At 45.2% G+C, this 14,370-nt stretch overlaps 1 protein-coding gene across 1 annotated transcript in view; it reads right to left on the bottom strand.

Moving 5' to 3' along the window:
• LOC121587407 (ectonucleoside triphosphate diphosphohydrolase 1) overlaps nt 1-14,004 on the bottom strand; it is a 92,567-nt gene extending 78,563 nt beyond the window's left edge. The window contains exon 1 of the mRNA XM_045217052.1: nt 13,890-14,004. Within this exon, the coding sequence (XP_045072987.1) occupies nt 13,890-13,905 (16 nt within the window). The 5' untranslated portion in view covers nt 13,906-14,004. The remainder of the gene's footprint in view (nt 1-13,889) is intronic.
• Nucleotides 14,005-14,370: the final 366 nt, after the last annotated feature.

Below are 14,370 nucleotides of genomic sequence, written 5' to 3'. Positions count from 1 at the left end.
GACTCACTGTGTGCTATAATACGTTGCATGGACTCACTGTGTGGGATAAGACGTTGCATGGACTCACTGTGTGGGATAATACGCTGCATGGACTCACTGTGTGGGATAATACGTTGCATGGACTCACTGTGTGGGATAATACGCTGCATGGACTCACTGTGTGGGATAAGACGTTGCATGGACTCACTGTGTGCTATAATACGTTGCATGGACTCACTGTGTGGGATAATACGCTGCATGGACTCACTGTGTGGGATAAGACGTTGCATGGACTCACTGTGTGGGATAATACGCTGCATGGACTCACTGTGTGCTATAATACGCTGCATGGACTCACTGTGTGGGATAATACGCTGCATGGACTCACTGTGTGCGATAATACGCTGCATGGACTCACTGTGTGCGATAATACGCTGCATGGACTCACTGTGTGGGATAATACGCTGCATGGACTCACTGTGTGGGATAATACGCTGCATGGACTCACTGTGTGTGATAATACGCTGCATGGACTCACTGTGTGCTATAATACGCTGCATGGACTCACTGTGTGGGATAATACGCTGCATGGACTCACTGTGTGGGATAATACGCTGCATGGACTCACTGTGTGCGATAATACGCTGCATGGACTCACTGTGTGCTATAATACGCTGCATGGACTCACTGTGTGGGATAATACGCTGCATGGACTCACTGTGTGGGATAATACGCTGCATGGACTCACTGTGTGCTATAATACGCTGCATGGACTCACTGTGTGGGATAATACGCTGCATGGACTCACTGTGTGCGATAATACGCTGCATGGTCTCACTGTGTGGGATAATACGCTGCATGGACTCACTGTGTGCGATAATACGCTGCATGGACTCACTGTGTGCGATAATACGCTGCATGGACTCACTGTGTGCTATAATACGCTGCATGGACTCACTGTGTGGGATAATACGCTGCATGGACTCACTGTGTGGGATAATACGCTGCATGGACTCACTGTGTGCGATAACACGCTGCATGGACTCACTGTGTGCGATAATACGCTGCATGGACTCACTGTGTGGGATAATACGCTGCATGGACTCACTGTGTGCTATAATACGCTGCATGGACTCACTGTGTGGGATAATACGCTGCATGGACTCACTGTGTGGGATAATACGCTGCATGGACTCACTGTGTGGGATAATACGCTGCATGGACTCACTGTGTGGGATAATACGCTGCATGGACTCACTGTGTGGGATAATACGCTGTATGGACTCACTGTGTGCTATAATACGCTGCATGGACTCACTGTGTGGGATAATACGCTGCATGGACTCACTGTGTGGGATAATACGCTGCATGGACTCACTGTGTGGGATAATACGCTGCATGGTCTCACTGTGTGGGATAATACGTTGCATGGACTCACTGTGTGGGATAATACGCTGCATGGACTCACTGTGTGGGATAATACGCTGCATGGACTCACTGTGTGGGATAATACGCTGCATGGACTCACTGTGTGCGATAATACGCTGCATGGACTCACTGTGTGGGATAATACGCTGCATGGACTCACTGTGTGTGATAATACGCTGCATGGACTCACTGTGTGGGATAATACGCTGCATGGACTCACTGTGTGGGATAATACGCTGCATGGACTCACTGTGTGTGATAATACGCTGCATGGACTCACTGTGTGGGATAATACGTTGCATGGACTCACTGTGTGGGATAATACGCTGCATGGACTCACTGTGTGCTATAATACGCTGCATGGACTCACTGTGTGTGATAATACGCTGCATGGACTCACTGTGTGGGATAATACGCTGCATGGACTCACTGTGTGCTATAATACGCTGCATGGACTCACTGTGTGGTATAATACGCTGCATGGACTCACTGTGTGCGATAATACGTTGCATGGACTCACTGTGTGGGATAATACGTTGCATGGACTCACTGTGTGGGATAATACGCTGCATGGACTCACTGTGTGGGATAATACGCTGCATGGACTCACTGTGTGGGATAATATTTTGCATGGACTCACTGTGTGCTATAATACGCTGCATGGTCTCACTGTGTGGGATAATACGCTGCATGGACTCACTGTGTGGGATAATACGCTGCATGGACTCACTGTGTGGGATAATACGCTGCATGGACTCACTGTGTGGGATAATATTTTGCATGGACTCACTGTGTGCTATAATACGCTGCATGGACTCACTGTGTGGGATAATACGCTGCATGGACTCACTGTGTGGGATAATACGCTGCATGGTCTCACTGTGTGGGATAATACGTTGCATGGACTCACTGTGTGGGATAATACGCTGCATGGACTCACTGTGTGGGATAATACGTTGCATGGACTCACTGTGTGGGATAATACGCTGCATGGACTCACTGTGTGCGATAATACGCTGCATGGACTCACTGTGTGGGATAATACGCTGCATGGACTCACTGTGTGTGATAATACGCTGCATGGACTCACTGTGTGGGATAATACGCTGCATGGACTCACTGTGTGGGATAATACGCTGCATGGACTCACTGTGTGTGATAATACGCTGCATGGACTCACTGTGTGGGATAATACGCTGCATGGACTCACTGTGTGGGATAATACGCTATATGGACTCACTGTGTGTGATAATACGCTGCATGGACTCACTGTGTGGGATAATACGCTGCATGGACTCACTGTGTGTGATAATACGCTGCATGGACTCACTGTGTGTGATAATACGCTGCATGGACTCACTGTGTGGGATAAGACGTTGCATGGACTCACTGTGTGCTATAATACGCTGCATGGACTCACTGTGTGTGATAATACGTTGCATGGACTCACTGTGTGTGATAATACGCTGCATGGACTCACTGTGTGGGATAATACGCTGCATGGACTCACTGTGTGTGATAATACGCTGCATGGACTCACTGTGTGGGATAATACGCTGCATGGACTCACTGTGTGCGATAATACGCTGCATGGACTCACTGTGTGGGGATAATACGCTGCATGGACTCACTGTGTGTGATAATACGCTGCATGGACTCACTGTGTGGGATAATACGCTGCATGGACTCACTGTGTGGGATAATACGCTGCATGGACTCACTGTGTGCTATAATACGCTGCATGGACTCACTGTGTGCGATAATACGCTGCATGGACTCACTGTGTGGGATAATACGCTGCATGGACTCACTGTGTGTGATAATACGCTGCATGGACTCACTGTGTGGGATAATACGCTGCATGTACTCACTGTGTGGGATAATACGCTGCATGGACTCACTGTGTGCGATAATACGCTGCATGGACTCACTGTGTGGGATAATACGCTGCATGGACTCACTGTGTGGGATAATACGCTGCATGGACTCACTGTGTGGGATAAGATGTTGCATGGACTCACTGTGTGCTATAATACGCTGCATGGACTCACTGTGTGTGATAATACGTTGCATGGACTCACTGTGTGTGATAATACGCTGCATGGACTCACTGTGTGGGATAATACGCTGCATGGACTCACTGTGTGTGATAATACGCTGCATGGACTCACTGTGTGGGATAATACGCTGCATGGACTCACTGTGTGGGATAATACGTTGCATGGACTCACTGTGTGTGATAATACGCTGCATGGACTCACTGTGTGGGATAATACGTTGCATGGACTCACTGTGTGTGATAATACGCTGCATGGACTCACTGTGTGGGATAATACGCTGCATGGACTCACTGTGTGGGATAATACGCTGCATGGACTCACTGTATGGGATAATACGTTGCATGGACTCACTGTGTGCGATAATACGCTGCATGGACTCACTGTGTGGGATAATACGCTGCATGGACTCACTGTGTGGGATAATACGCTGCATGGACTCACTGTGTGTGATAATACGCTGCATGGACTCACTGTGTGGGATAATACGCTGCATGGACTCACTGTGTGCGATAATACGCTGCATGGACTCACTGTGTGGGATAATACGCTGCATGGACTCACTGTGTGGGATAATACGCTGCATGGACTCACTGTGTGCGATAATACGTTGCATGGACTCACTGTGTGGGATAATACGTTGCATGGACTCACTGTGTGGGATCATACGCTGCATGGACTCACTGTGTGGGATAAGACGTTGCATGGACTCACTGTGTGGGATAATACGCTGCATGGACTCACTGTGTGGGATAATACGCTGCATGGACTCACTGTGTGGGATAATACGTTGCATGGACTCACTGTGTGCTATAATACGTTGCATGGACTCACTGTGTGGGATAATACGCTATATGGACTCACTGTGTGGGATAATACGTTGCATGGACTCACTGTGTGGGATAATACGCTGCATGGACTCACTGTGTGGGATAAGACGTTGCATGGACTCACTGTGTGGGATAATACGCTGCATGGACTCACTGTGTGGGATAATACGTTGCATGGACTCACTGTGTGGGATAATACGCTGCATGGACTCACTGTGTGGGATAAGACGTTGCATGGACTCACTGTGTGCTATAATACGTTGCATGGACTCACTGTGTGGGATAATACGCTGCATGGACTCACTGTGTGGGATAAGACGTTGCATGGACTCACTGTGTGGGATAATACGCTGCATGGACTCACTGTGTGCTATAATACGCTGCATGGACTCACTGTGTGGGATAATACGCTGCATGGACTCACTGTGTGGGATAATACGCTGCATGGACTCACTGTGTGTGATAATACGCTGCATGGACTCACTGTGTGGGATAATACGCTGCATGGACTCACTGTGTGGGATAATACGCTGCATGGACTCACTGTGTGGGATAAGACGTTGCATGGACTCACTGTGTGCTATAATACGTTGCATGGACTCACTGTGTGGGATAATACGCTGCATGGACTCACTGTGTGGGATAAGACGTTGCATGGACTCACTGTGTGGGATAATACGCTGCATGGACTCACTGTGTGCTATAATACGCTGCATGGACTCACTGTGTGGGATAATACGCTGCATGGACTCACTGTGTGGGATAATACGCTGCATGGACTCACTGTGTGCGATAATACGCTGCATGGACTCACTGTGTGGGATAATACGTTGCATGGACTCACTGTGTGGGATAATACGCTGCATGGACTCACTGTGTGGGATAAGACGTTGCATGGACTCACTGTGTGCTATAATACGTTGCATGGACTCACTGTGTGGGATAATACGCTGCATGGACTCACTGTGTGGGATAAGACGTTGCATGGACTCACTGTGTGGGATAATACGCTGCATGGACTCACTGTGTGCTATAATACGCTGCATGGACTCACTGTGTGGGATAATACGCTGCATGGACTCACTGTGTGGGATAATACGCTGCATGGACTCACTGTGTGCTATAATACGCTGCATGGACTCACTGTGTGGGATAATACGCTGCATGGACTCACTGTGTGGGATAATACGCTGCATGGACTCACTGTGTGGGATAATACGCTGCATGGACTCACTGTGTGCTATAATACGCTGCATGGACTCACTGTGTGGGATAATACGCTGCATGGACTCACTGTGTGCTATAATACGCTGCATGGACTCACTGTGTGGGATAATACGCTGCATGGACTCACTGTGTGGGATAATACGCTGCATGGACTCACTGTGTGCTATAATACGCTGCATGGACTCACTGTGTGGGATAATACGCTGCATGGACTCACTGTGTGCGATAATACGCTGCATGGTCTCACTGTGTGGGATAATACGCTGCATGGACTCACTGTGTGCGATAATACGCTGCATGGACTCACTGTGTGCGATAATACGCTGCATGGACTCACTGTGTGCGATAATACGCTGCATGGACTCACTGTGTGGGATAATACGCTGCATGGACTCACTGTGTGGGATAATACGCTGCATGGACTCACTGTGTGCGATAATACGCTGCATGGACTCACTGTGTGCGATAATACGCTGCATGGACTCACTGTGTGGGATAATACGCTGCATGGACTCACTGTGTGCTATAATACGCTGCATGGACTCACTGTGTGGGATAATACGCTGCATGGACTCACTGTGTGGGATAATACGCTGCATGGACTCACTGTGTGGGATAATACGCTGCATGGACTCACTGTGTGGGATAATACGCTGCATGGACTCACTGTGTGGGATAATACGTTGCATGGACTCACTGTGTGCTATAATACGCTGCATGGACTCACTGTGTGGGATAATACGCTGCATGGACTCACTGTGTGGGATAATACGCTGCATGGACTCACTGTGTGGGATAATACGCTGCATGGTCTCACTGTGTGGGATAATACGTTGCATGGACTCACTGTGTGGGATAATACGCTGCATGGACTCACTGTGTGGGATAATACGCTGCATGGACTCACTGTGTGGGATAATACGCTGCATGGACTCACTGTGTGCGATAATACGCTGCATGGACTCACTGTGTGGGATAATACGCTGCATGGACTCACTGTGTGTGATAATACGCTGCATGGACTCACTGTGTGGGATAATACGCTGCATGGACTCACTGTGTGGGATAATACGCTGCATGGACTCACTGTGTGTGATAATACGCTGCATGGACTCACTGTGTGGGATAATACGTTGCATGGACTCACTGTGTGGGATAATACGCTGCATGGACTCACTGTGTGGGATAATACGCTGCATGGACTCACTGTGTGGGATAATACGCTGCATGGACTCACTGTGTGGGATAAGACGTTGCATGGACTCACTGTGTGTGATAATACGCTGCATGGACTCACTGTGTGCGATAATACGCTGCATGGACTCACTGTGTGGGATAATACGCTGCATGGACTCACTGTGTGTGATAATACGCTGCATGGACTCACTGTGTGGGATAATACGTTGCATGGACTCACTGTGTGGGATAATACGCTGCATGGACTCACTGTGTGGGATAATACGTTGCATGGACTCACTGTGTGTGATAATACGTTGCATGGACTCACTGTGTGTGATAATACGCTGCATGGACTCACTGTGTGTGATAATACGCTGCATGGACTCACTGTGTGGGATAATACGTTGCATGGACTCACTGTGTGGGATAATACGCTGCATGGACTCACTGTGTGGGATAATACGTTGCATGGACTCACTGTGTGCGATAATACGCTGCATGGACTCACTGTGTGCGATAATAGTGTTTAACATGATTTTCGAAGGATTACCTCTCTCTGTATCTGTAAGGTCCTTCAGTCAAGCAGTGAATGTTAAACACTGATTCAACCACAAATACCAGGGAAGTTTTCCAAAGCCTCGCAATGTAGGGCACCTATTGGAAGATGGGTAAAAATATAAAAAGCAGACATTGAATATCCCATTGAGCATGGTGAAGTTATTATATACACTTTGGATGGTGTGTCAACACACCCAGTCACTACAAAGATACAGTTGGCGGAGAGGAAGGAAACCACTCAGGGATTTCACCATCAGGTCAATGGAGACTTTAAAAGAATTACAGAGTTTAATGGCTGTGATAGGAGAAAAACTGAGGATGGATCAACAACACTGTAGTTACTAATTGACAAAGAAGAAAGAAAAAAGCCTGTACAGAATAAAAATATTCCAAAACATGCTTCCTGTTTGCAACAAGGCACTAATGTCAACAATGACATGTCACCGGGATTTGACAACTTGGATGGAAAATTACTGAGGATAATAGTGGACGATATTGCCACTCCTATTTGCCATATCTTCAATTTAAGCCTACTAGAAAGTGTGTGCCCCCAGGCTTGGAGGGAAGCAAAAGTAATTCCGCTACCTAAGAATAGTAAAGCCCCCTTTACTGGATCAAATAGCCGACCAATCAGCCTGTTACCAACCCTTAGTAAACTTCTAGAAATAAATGTTTTTGACCAGATATAATGCTATTTTACAGTAAACAAATTGACAATAGACTTTCAGCATGCTTATAGAGAAGGACATTCAACAAGCACGGCACTTACACAAATGACTGATGATTGTCTGAGAGAAATTGATGATAAAAAGATTGTGGGGGCTGTTTTGTTAGACGTTAGTGCGGCTTTTGACATTATCGATCATAGTCTGTTGATGGAAAAACATATGTGTTATGGCTTTACACCCCCTGCTATATTGTGGATAAAGAGTTACCAAACACACCAAGACAGTCGTGAAGAGGGCACGACAAAGCCTATTCGCCCTCAGGAGACTAAAAAGATTTGGCATGGGTCCTCAGATCCTCAAAAAATTCTACAGCTGCACCATCGAGAGCATCCTGACTGGTTGCATCACCGCCTGGTATGGCAACTGCTTGGCCTCTGACCGCAAGGCACTACAGAGGGTAGTGCGTACGGCCCAGTACATCACTGGGGCAAAGCTTCCTGCCATCCAGGACCTCTATACCAGGCGGTGTCAGAGGAAGGCCCTCAAAATTGTCAAAGACTCCAGCCACCCTAGTCATAGACTGTTCTCTCTGCTACCGCACGGCAAGCGGTACCGGAGTGCCAAGTCTAGGTCCAAAAGACTTCTCAACAGCTTCTACCCCCAAGCCATAAGACTCCTGAACAGCTAATCATGGCTACCCGGACTATTTGCACTGCCCCCCCACCCCATCCTTTTACGCTGCTGCTACTCTGTTAAGTATTTATGCATAGTCACTTTAACTCTACCCACATGTACATATTACCTCAACTACCTCAACTAGCCGGTGCCCCCGCACATTGACTCTGCAACGGTACCCCCCTGTATATATAGCCTACTGTCACTTTATTTTACTTCTGCTCTTTTTTTCTCAACACTTTTTTTGTTGTTGTTTTATTCTTACTTTTTTTGTTTAAAATAAATGCACTGTTGGTTAAGGGCTGTAAGTAAGCATTTCACTGTAATGTCTGCACCTGTTGTATTCGGCGCAATTTAACCAATAAAATTTGATTTGATTTGATTTGATTTGACCTGTCTAACAGAACACAGAGGGTGTTCTTTAATGGAAGCCTCTCCAACATAATCCAGGTAGAATCAGGAATTCCCCAGGGCAGCTGTCGAGGCCCCTTACTTTTTTCAATCTTTACTAATGACATGCCACTGGCTTTGAGTAAAGCCAGTGTGTCTATGTATGCGGATGACTCAACACTATACACCTCAGCTACTGCAGTGACTGAAATGACTGCAGCACTTAACAAAGAACTGCAGTTAGTTACAGAATGGGTAGCAAGGAATAAGTTATTTAAAATATATTTAAAATATATTTAATATTTAAAAAAGTAAAAGCATTGTATTTGGGACAAATCATTCACTAAACCTCAACTAAATATTATAAGAATACTGTGGAAATTGAGCAAGTTGAGGTGACTAAACTGCTTGGAGTAACCCTGGATTGTAAACTCTCATGGTCAAAACATATTGATACAACAGTAGCTAAGATGGGGAGAAGTCTGTCCATAATAAAGCGCTGCTCTACCTTCTTAACATCATTATCAACAAGGCAGGTTCTACAAGCTCTAGTTTTGTCACACCTGGACTACTGTTCAGTCGTGTGGTCAGGTGCCATAAAGAGGGACTTAGGAAAATTGCAATTGGCTCAGAACAGGGCAGCACGGCCGGCCCTTAAAAGTACACGGGGAGCTAACATCAATGATATGCATGTCAATCTCTCATGGCTCAAAGTGGAGGAGAGTTTGACTGATTCACTACTTGTTTTTGTAAGAGGTGTTGACAAGCTGAATACACCGAGCTGTCTGTTATTTAATTATTGTTCCTTTAATTATTTGTTACTTTTATTTCGTATTATTTTGTATTGTATTTTTATTTTTATTTTTTATTTTTTTTAACTGCATTGTTGGTTAAGGGCTTGTAAGCATTTCGCTGTAAGGTCTACACCTGTTGTATTCGGCGCATGTGACAAATTTGAATTGATTTGATTTGATTTGAACTACTGGCACACAGCTCGGACACCCATGCGTACCTCACAAGACATGCCACCAGAGGTCTCTTCACAGTCCCCAAGTCCAGAACAGACTATGGGAGGCGCACAGTACTACATAGAGCCATGACTACATGGAACTCTATTCCACATCAGGTAACTGATGCAAGCAGTAGAATCAGATTAGAAAACCAGATAAAAATACACCTTATGGAACAGCGGAGACTGTGAAGAGACACACACACAGGTACAGACACACGCATATACACACACACTAGCACACGCACTCTACACACACATACATTGTAATATTGTTGTATGGTGGTATTATACATTTTGTATTGTAGATATGTAGTGGTATAATGTATATGATGTACTGTTTTATATTTTGTTCTATGTGTAATGTAAGTGCCTTAATGTGTTTGGACCCCAGGAAGAGTAGCTGCTGCCTTGGCAGGAACTAATGGGGATCCATAATAAACCCCAGGAAGAGTAGCTGCTGCCTTGGCAGGAACTAATGGGGATCCATAATAAACCCCAGGAAAAGTAGCTGCTGCCTTGGTAGGAACTAATGGGGGTCCATAATAAATACAAATGCAAATACAAAAGTAATGCTGCTTAAAATGTGGCAAAGCAATTAACTTTTTGTCCTGAATACAAAGTGTTATGCTTGGGGCAAATCCATTATAACACATTACTGAGCATAGTGGTGGCTGCATCATGTTAAGGGTATGCTTGTCATCGTTAAGGACTGAGGAGTTTATCAGGATAAAAAAGAAAATGGAATGGAGCTAAGCACAGGCAAAATCCTACATGAAAACCTGGTTCAGTCTGCTTTCCTCCAGACACTGGGAAATGAATTCAACTTTCAGCAGGACAATAACCTTAAACACACAAAAAGGCCAAATACAGTGCCTTGCAAAAGTATTCATCCTCCTTGGCTTTTTTCCTATTTTGTTGCATTACAACCTGTAATTTAAATGGATTTTTATTTGGATTTCATGTAATGGACATAAACAAAATAGTCAAAATTGGTGAAATGAAAAAAATAACTTCTTTCAAAAAATTCTAGAAAATTAATAACGGGAAAGTGGTGCGTGCATATGTATTCACCCCCTTTGCTATGAAGCCCCTAAAAAGATCTGGTGCAACCAATTACCTTCAGAAGTCACATTTATTAGTTAAATACTGTGTGCAATCTGTCACATGATCTCAGTATATATACACCTGTTCTGAAAGGCCCCAGAGTCTGCAACACCACTAAGCAAGGGGCACCACCAAGCAAGCGGCACCATGAAGACCAAGGAGCTCTCCAAACAGGTCAGGGACAAAGTTGTGGAGAAGTACAGATCAGGGTTGGGTTATAAAAAAATATCCGAAACTTTGAACATCCCACGGAGCACCATTAAATCCATTATTAGAAAATTGAAAGAATATGGCACCACAACGACCCTGCCAAGAGAAGGCCACCCACCAAAACTCACGGACCAGGCAAGGAGGGCATTAATCAGAGAGGCAACAAAGAGACCAAAGATAACCCTGAAGGAGCTGCAAAGCTCCACAGCGGAGATTGGAGTATCTGTCCATAGGACCAATTCAAGCCGTACACACCACAGAGCTGGGCTTTACGGAAGAGTGGCCAGAAAAAAGCCATTGCTTAAAGAAAAAAATAAGCAAACACGTTTGGTGTTTGCCAAAAGGCATGTGGGAGGCTCCCAAACATATGGAAGAAGGTACTCTTGAGCTATTTGGCCATCAAGGAAAACGCTATGTCTGGCGCAAACCCAACACCTCTCATCACCCCGAGAACACCATCCCCATAGTGAAGCATGTTGGTGGCAGCATCATGCTGTGGGGATGTTTTTCATCAGCAAGGACTGGGAAACTGGTCAGAATTGAAGGAATGATGGATGGCGCTAAATACAGGGAAATTCTTGAGGGAAACCTGTTTCAGTTTTCCAGAGATTTGAGACTGGGACGGAGGTTCACCTTCCAGCAGGACAATTACCCTAAGCATACTGCTAAAGCAACACTTGAGTGGTTTAAGGGGAAACATTTAAATGTCTTGGAATAGCCTAGTCAAAGCCCAGACCTCAATCCAATTGAGAATCTGTGGTATGACTTAAAGATTGCTGTACACCAGCGGAACCCATCCAACTTGAAGGAGCTGGAGCAGTTTTGCCTTGAAGAATGGGCAACAATCCCAGTGGCTAGATGTGCCAGCTTATAGAGACACACCCCAAGAGACTTGCAGCTGTAATTGCTGCAAAGGTGGCTCTGCAAAGTATTGACTTTGGGGGGTTAAATAGTTATGCACGCTCAAGTTTTCAGTTTTTTTGTCTTATTTTTTGTTTGTTTCCAAAAAAAAAAGATTTTGCATCTTCAAAGTGGTAGGCATGTTGTGTAAATCAAATGATACAAACCCCAAAAAAATCCATTTTAATTCCAGGTTGTAAGGCAACAAAATAGGAAAAATGCCAAGGGGGGTGAATACTTTCCCAAGCCACTGTATACACTGTAGTTGCTTACCAAGACTACATTGAACGTTCCTGAGTTGCCTAGTTACAGTTTTGACTTAAATCGGCTTGAAAATCTATGGCAAGACTTGAAAATGGCTGTCTAGCAAGGATCAACAACCAACTTGACAGAGCTTGAATAATTTTTTTAGAATAATTTGCAAATATTGTACAATCCAGGAGTGGAAAACTCTTAGCGACTGACCCAGAAACACTCACAGCTGTAATCAAAGGTGATTGTAACATGTATTGACTCAGGGGGGTGAATACTGATGGAAATGAGATATTTCTGTCTTTCATTTTCAATACATTTGCAAACATTTCTAAAAACATATTTTCACTTTGTCATTATGGGGTATTGTGTGTAGACGGGTGAGAGAAAAAAATATATTTAATCCATTTTGAATTTAGGCTGTAACCCAACAAAATTAGGAAAAGGTCCTCTAACACTTTCACATTAAATTCCACTGTCCTCTAACCCTTCCAATGTCCTCTGAGACCGAACACCCTTAAAAGAATCCTAAACCTAAACAAACTAACCTCAACCCTCACAGTCTCTCATCTAGTCACTTCCTGTTAAAAGTGGACCCTCTGACTGACATGACTCAGCAACAGGAAGTTGGCTTCCTCTTTGAGAAAGCAAAGCATCATGGGAGCTTGGAGGACAGACACCATATTACACATACTAACCTAAAACGATCCTCTAATCCCTAAAGCCCCTTAGAACTAACCTCTAACCCCTTAACCGTAACACCTAACCCTAACACAAAACCAGACACTAAACCTAACTCTACATTCATTAGAACCCTCAGGCACCTGCTGTAGAACACTCAGACACTATTTAGAACACTCGGACACTATTTAGAACATTCAGACACTATTTAGAACACTCAAATATTATTTAGAACATTCAGACACTATTTAGAACACTCAGACACTATTTAGAACACTCAGACACTATTTAGAACACTCAGACACTATTTAGAACACTCAGACACTATTTAGAACACTCAGACACTATTTAGAACATTCAGACACTATTTAGAACACTCAGACACTATTTAGAACATTCAGACACTATTTAGAACATTCAGACACTATTTAGAACATTCTGTCCTGGGGACCCCAAGGGGTGCACATTTTGGGTTTTTTACACAGCTGATTCAAATGATCAAAGCTTGATGATTAGTTGATCATGTGCATCAGCTGTGTTGTGCTAGGGCAAAAAACTAAAACATTCAGACACTATTTAGAACATTCAGACATTATTTAGAACAACGTCCTGCGTCCCATTGACCTCTTTACTGCATCAATTGTAACGTTGTCACAGAAAAGGAAGTGGTGTGTGTGTGTGTGTGTGTGTGTGTGTGTGTATGTGTGTGTGTGTGTGTCAGGCAGAGCTGTAACCCTACCTCTCTGTTCAGCCATGGTCTGTATCGCTCAGCAGTGATATAATGGTCTTTCTATTCTCTCTCTCTCCCCTCTTCTCTCTATAACCTTCCCCCTCCCTCTCTCTCCCCTCTTCTCTCTGACACAGAAACGGCTCTCTTTGCTCTCTTTCTTTCCTCTCTCTTTCCTCTCTCTCTCTCTTCTCTCCTCCCCCTCTCTCTTTCCTCTCTCTCTCTTCCTCCTCCCCCTCTCTATTCCCTCCTCCCCCTCTCTCTTTCCTCTCTCTCTCTTCTCTCCTCCCCCTCTCTCTTCCCTCCTCCCCCTTTCTCTTCCCTCCTCCCCTCTCTCTTCTCTCCTCCCCCTCTCTCTTCTCTCCTCCCCCCTCTCTCTCCCCTCCTCCCCTCTCACTTCCCTCCTCCCCCTGCCTCTTCCTGCCTCCCCTCTCTCTTCCCCAATCCCACTCGCTCTTCCTCCTCCCTGTCTCTCTTCCTCCTCCCCGTCTCT

Source organism: Coregonus clupeaformis, unplaced genomic scaffold (genome assembly GCF_020615455.1).
Source record: "Coregonus clupeaformis isolate EN_2021a unplaced genomic scaffold, ASM2061545v1 scaf0899, whole genome shotgun sequence".
Classification (NCBI taxonomy): Eukaryota; Metazoa; Chordata; class Actinopteri; order Salmoniformes; family Salmonidae; genus Coregonus; species Coregonus clupeaformis.
The sequence above is the reverse complement of the archived record's forward strand: the minus strand, read 5'-3'. Positions and strand labels throughout refer to the sequence as shown.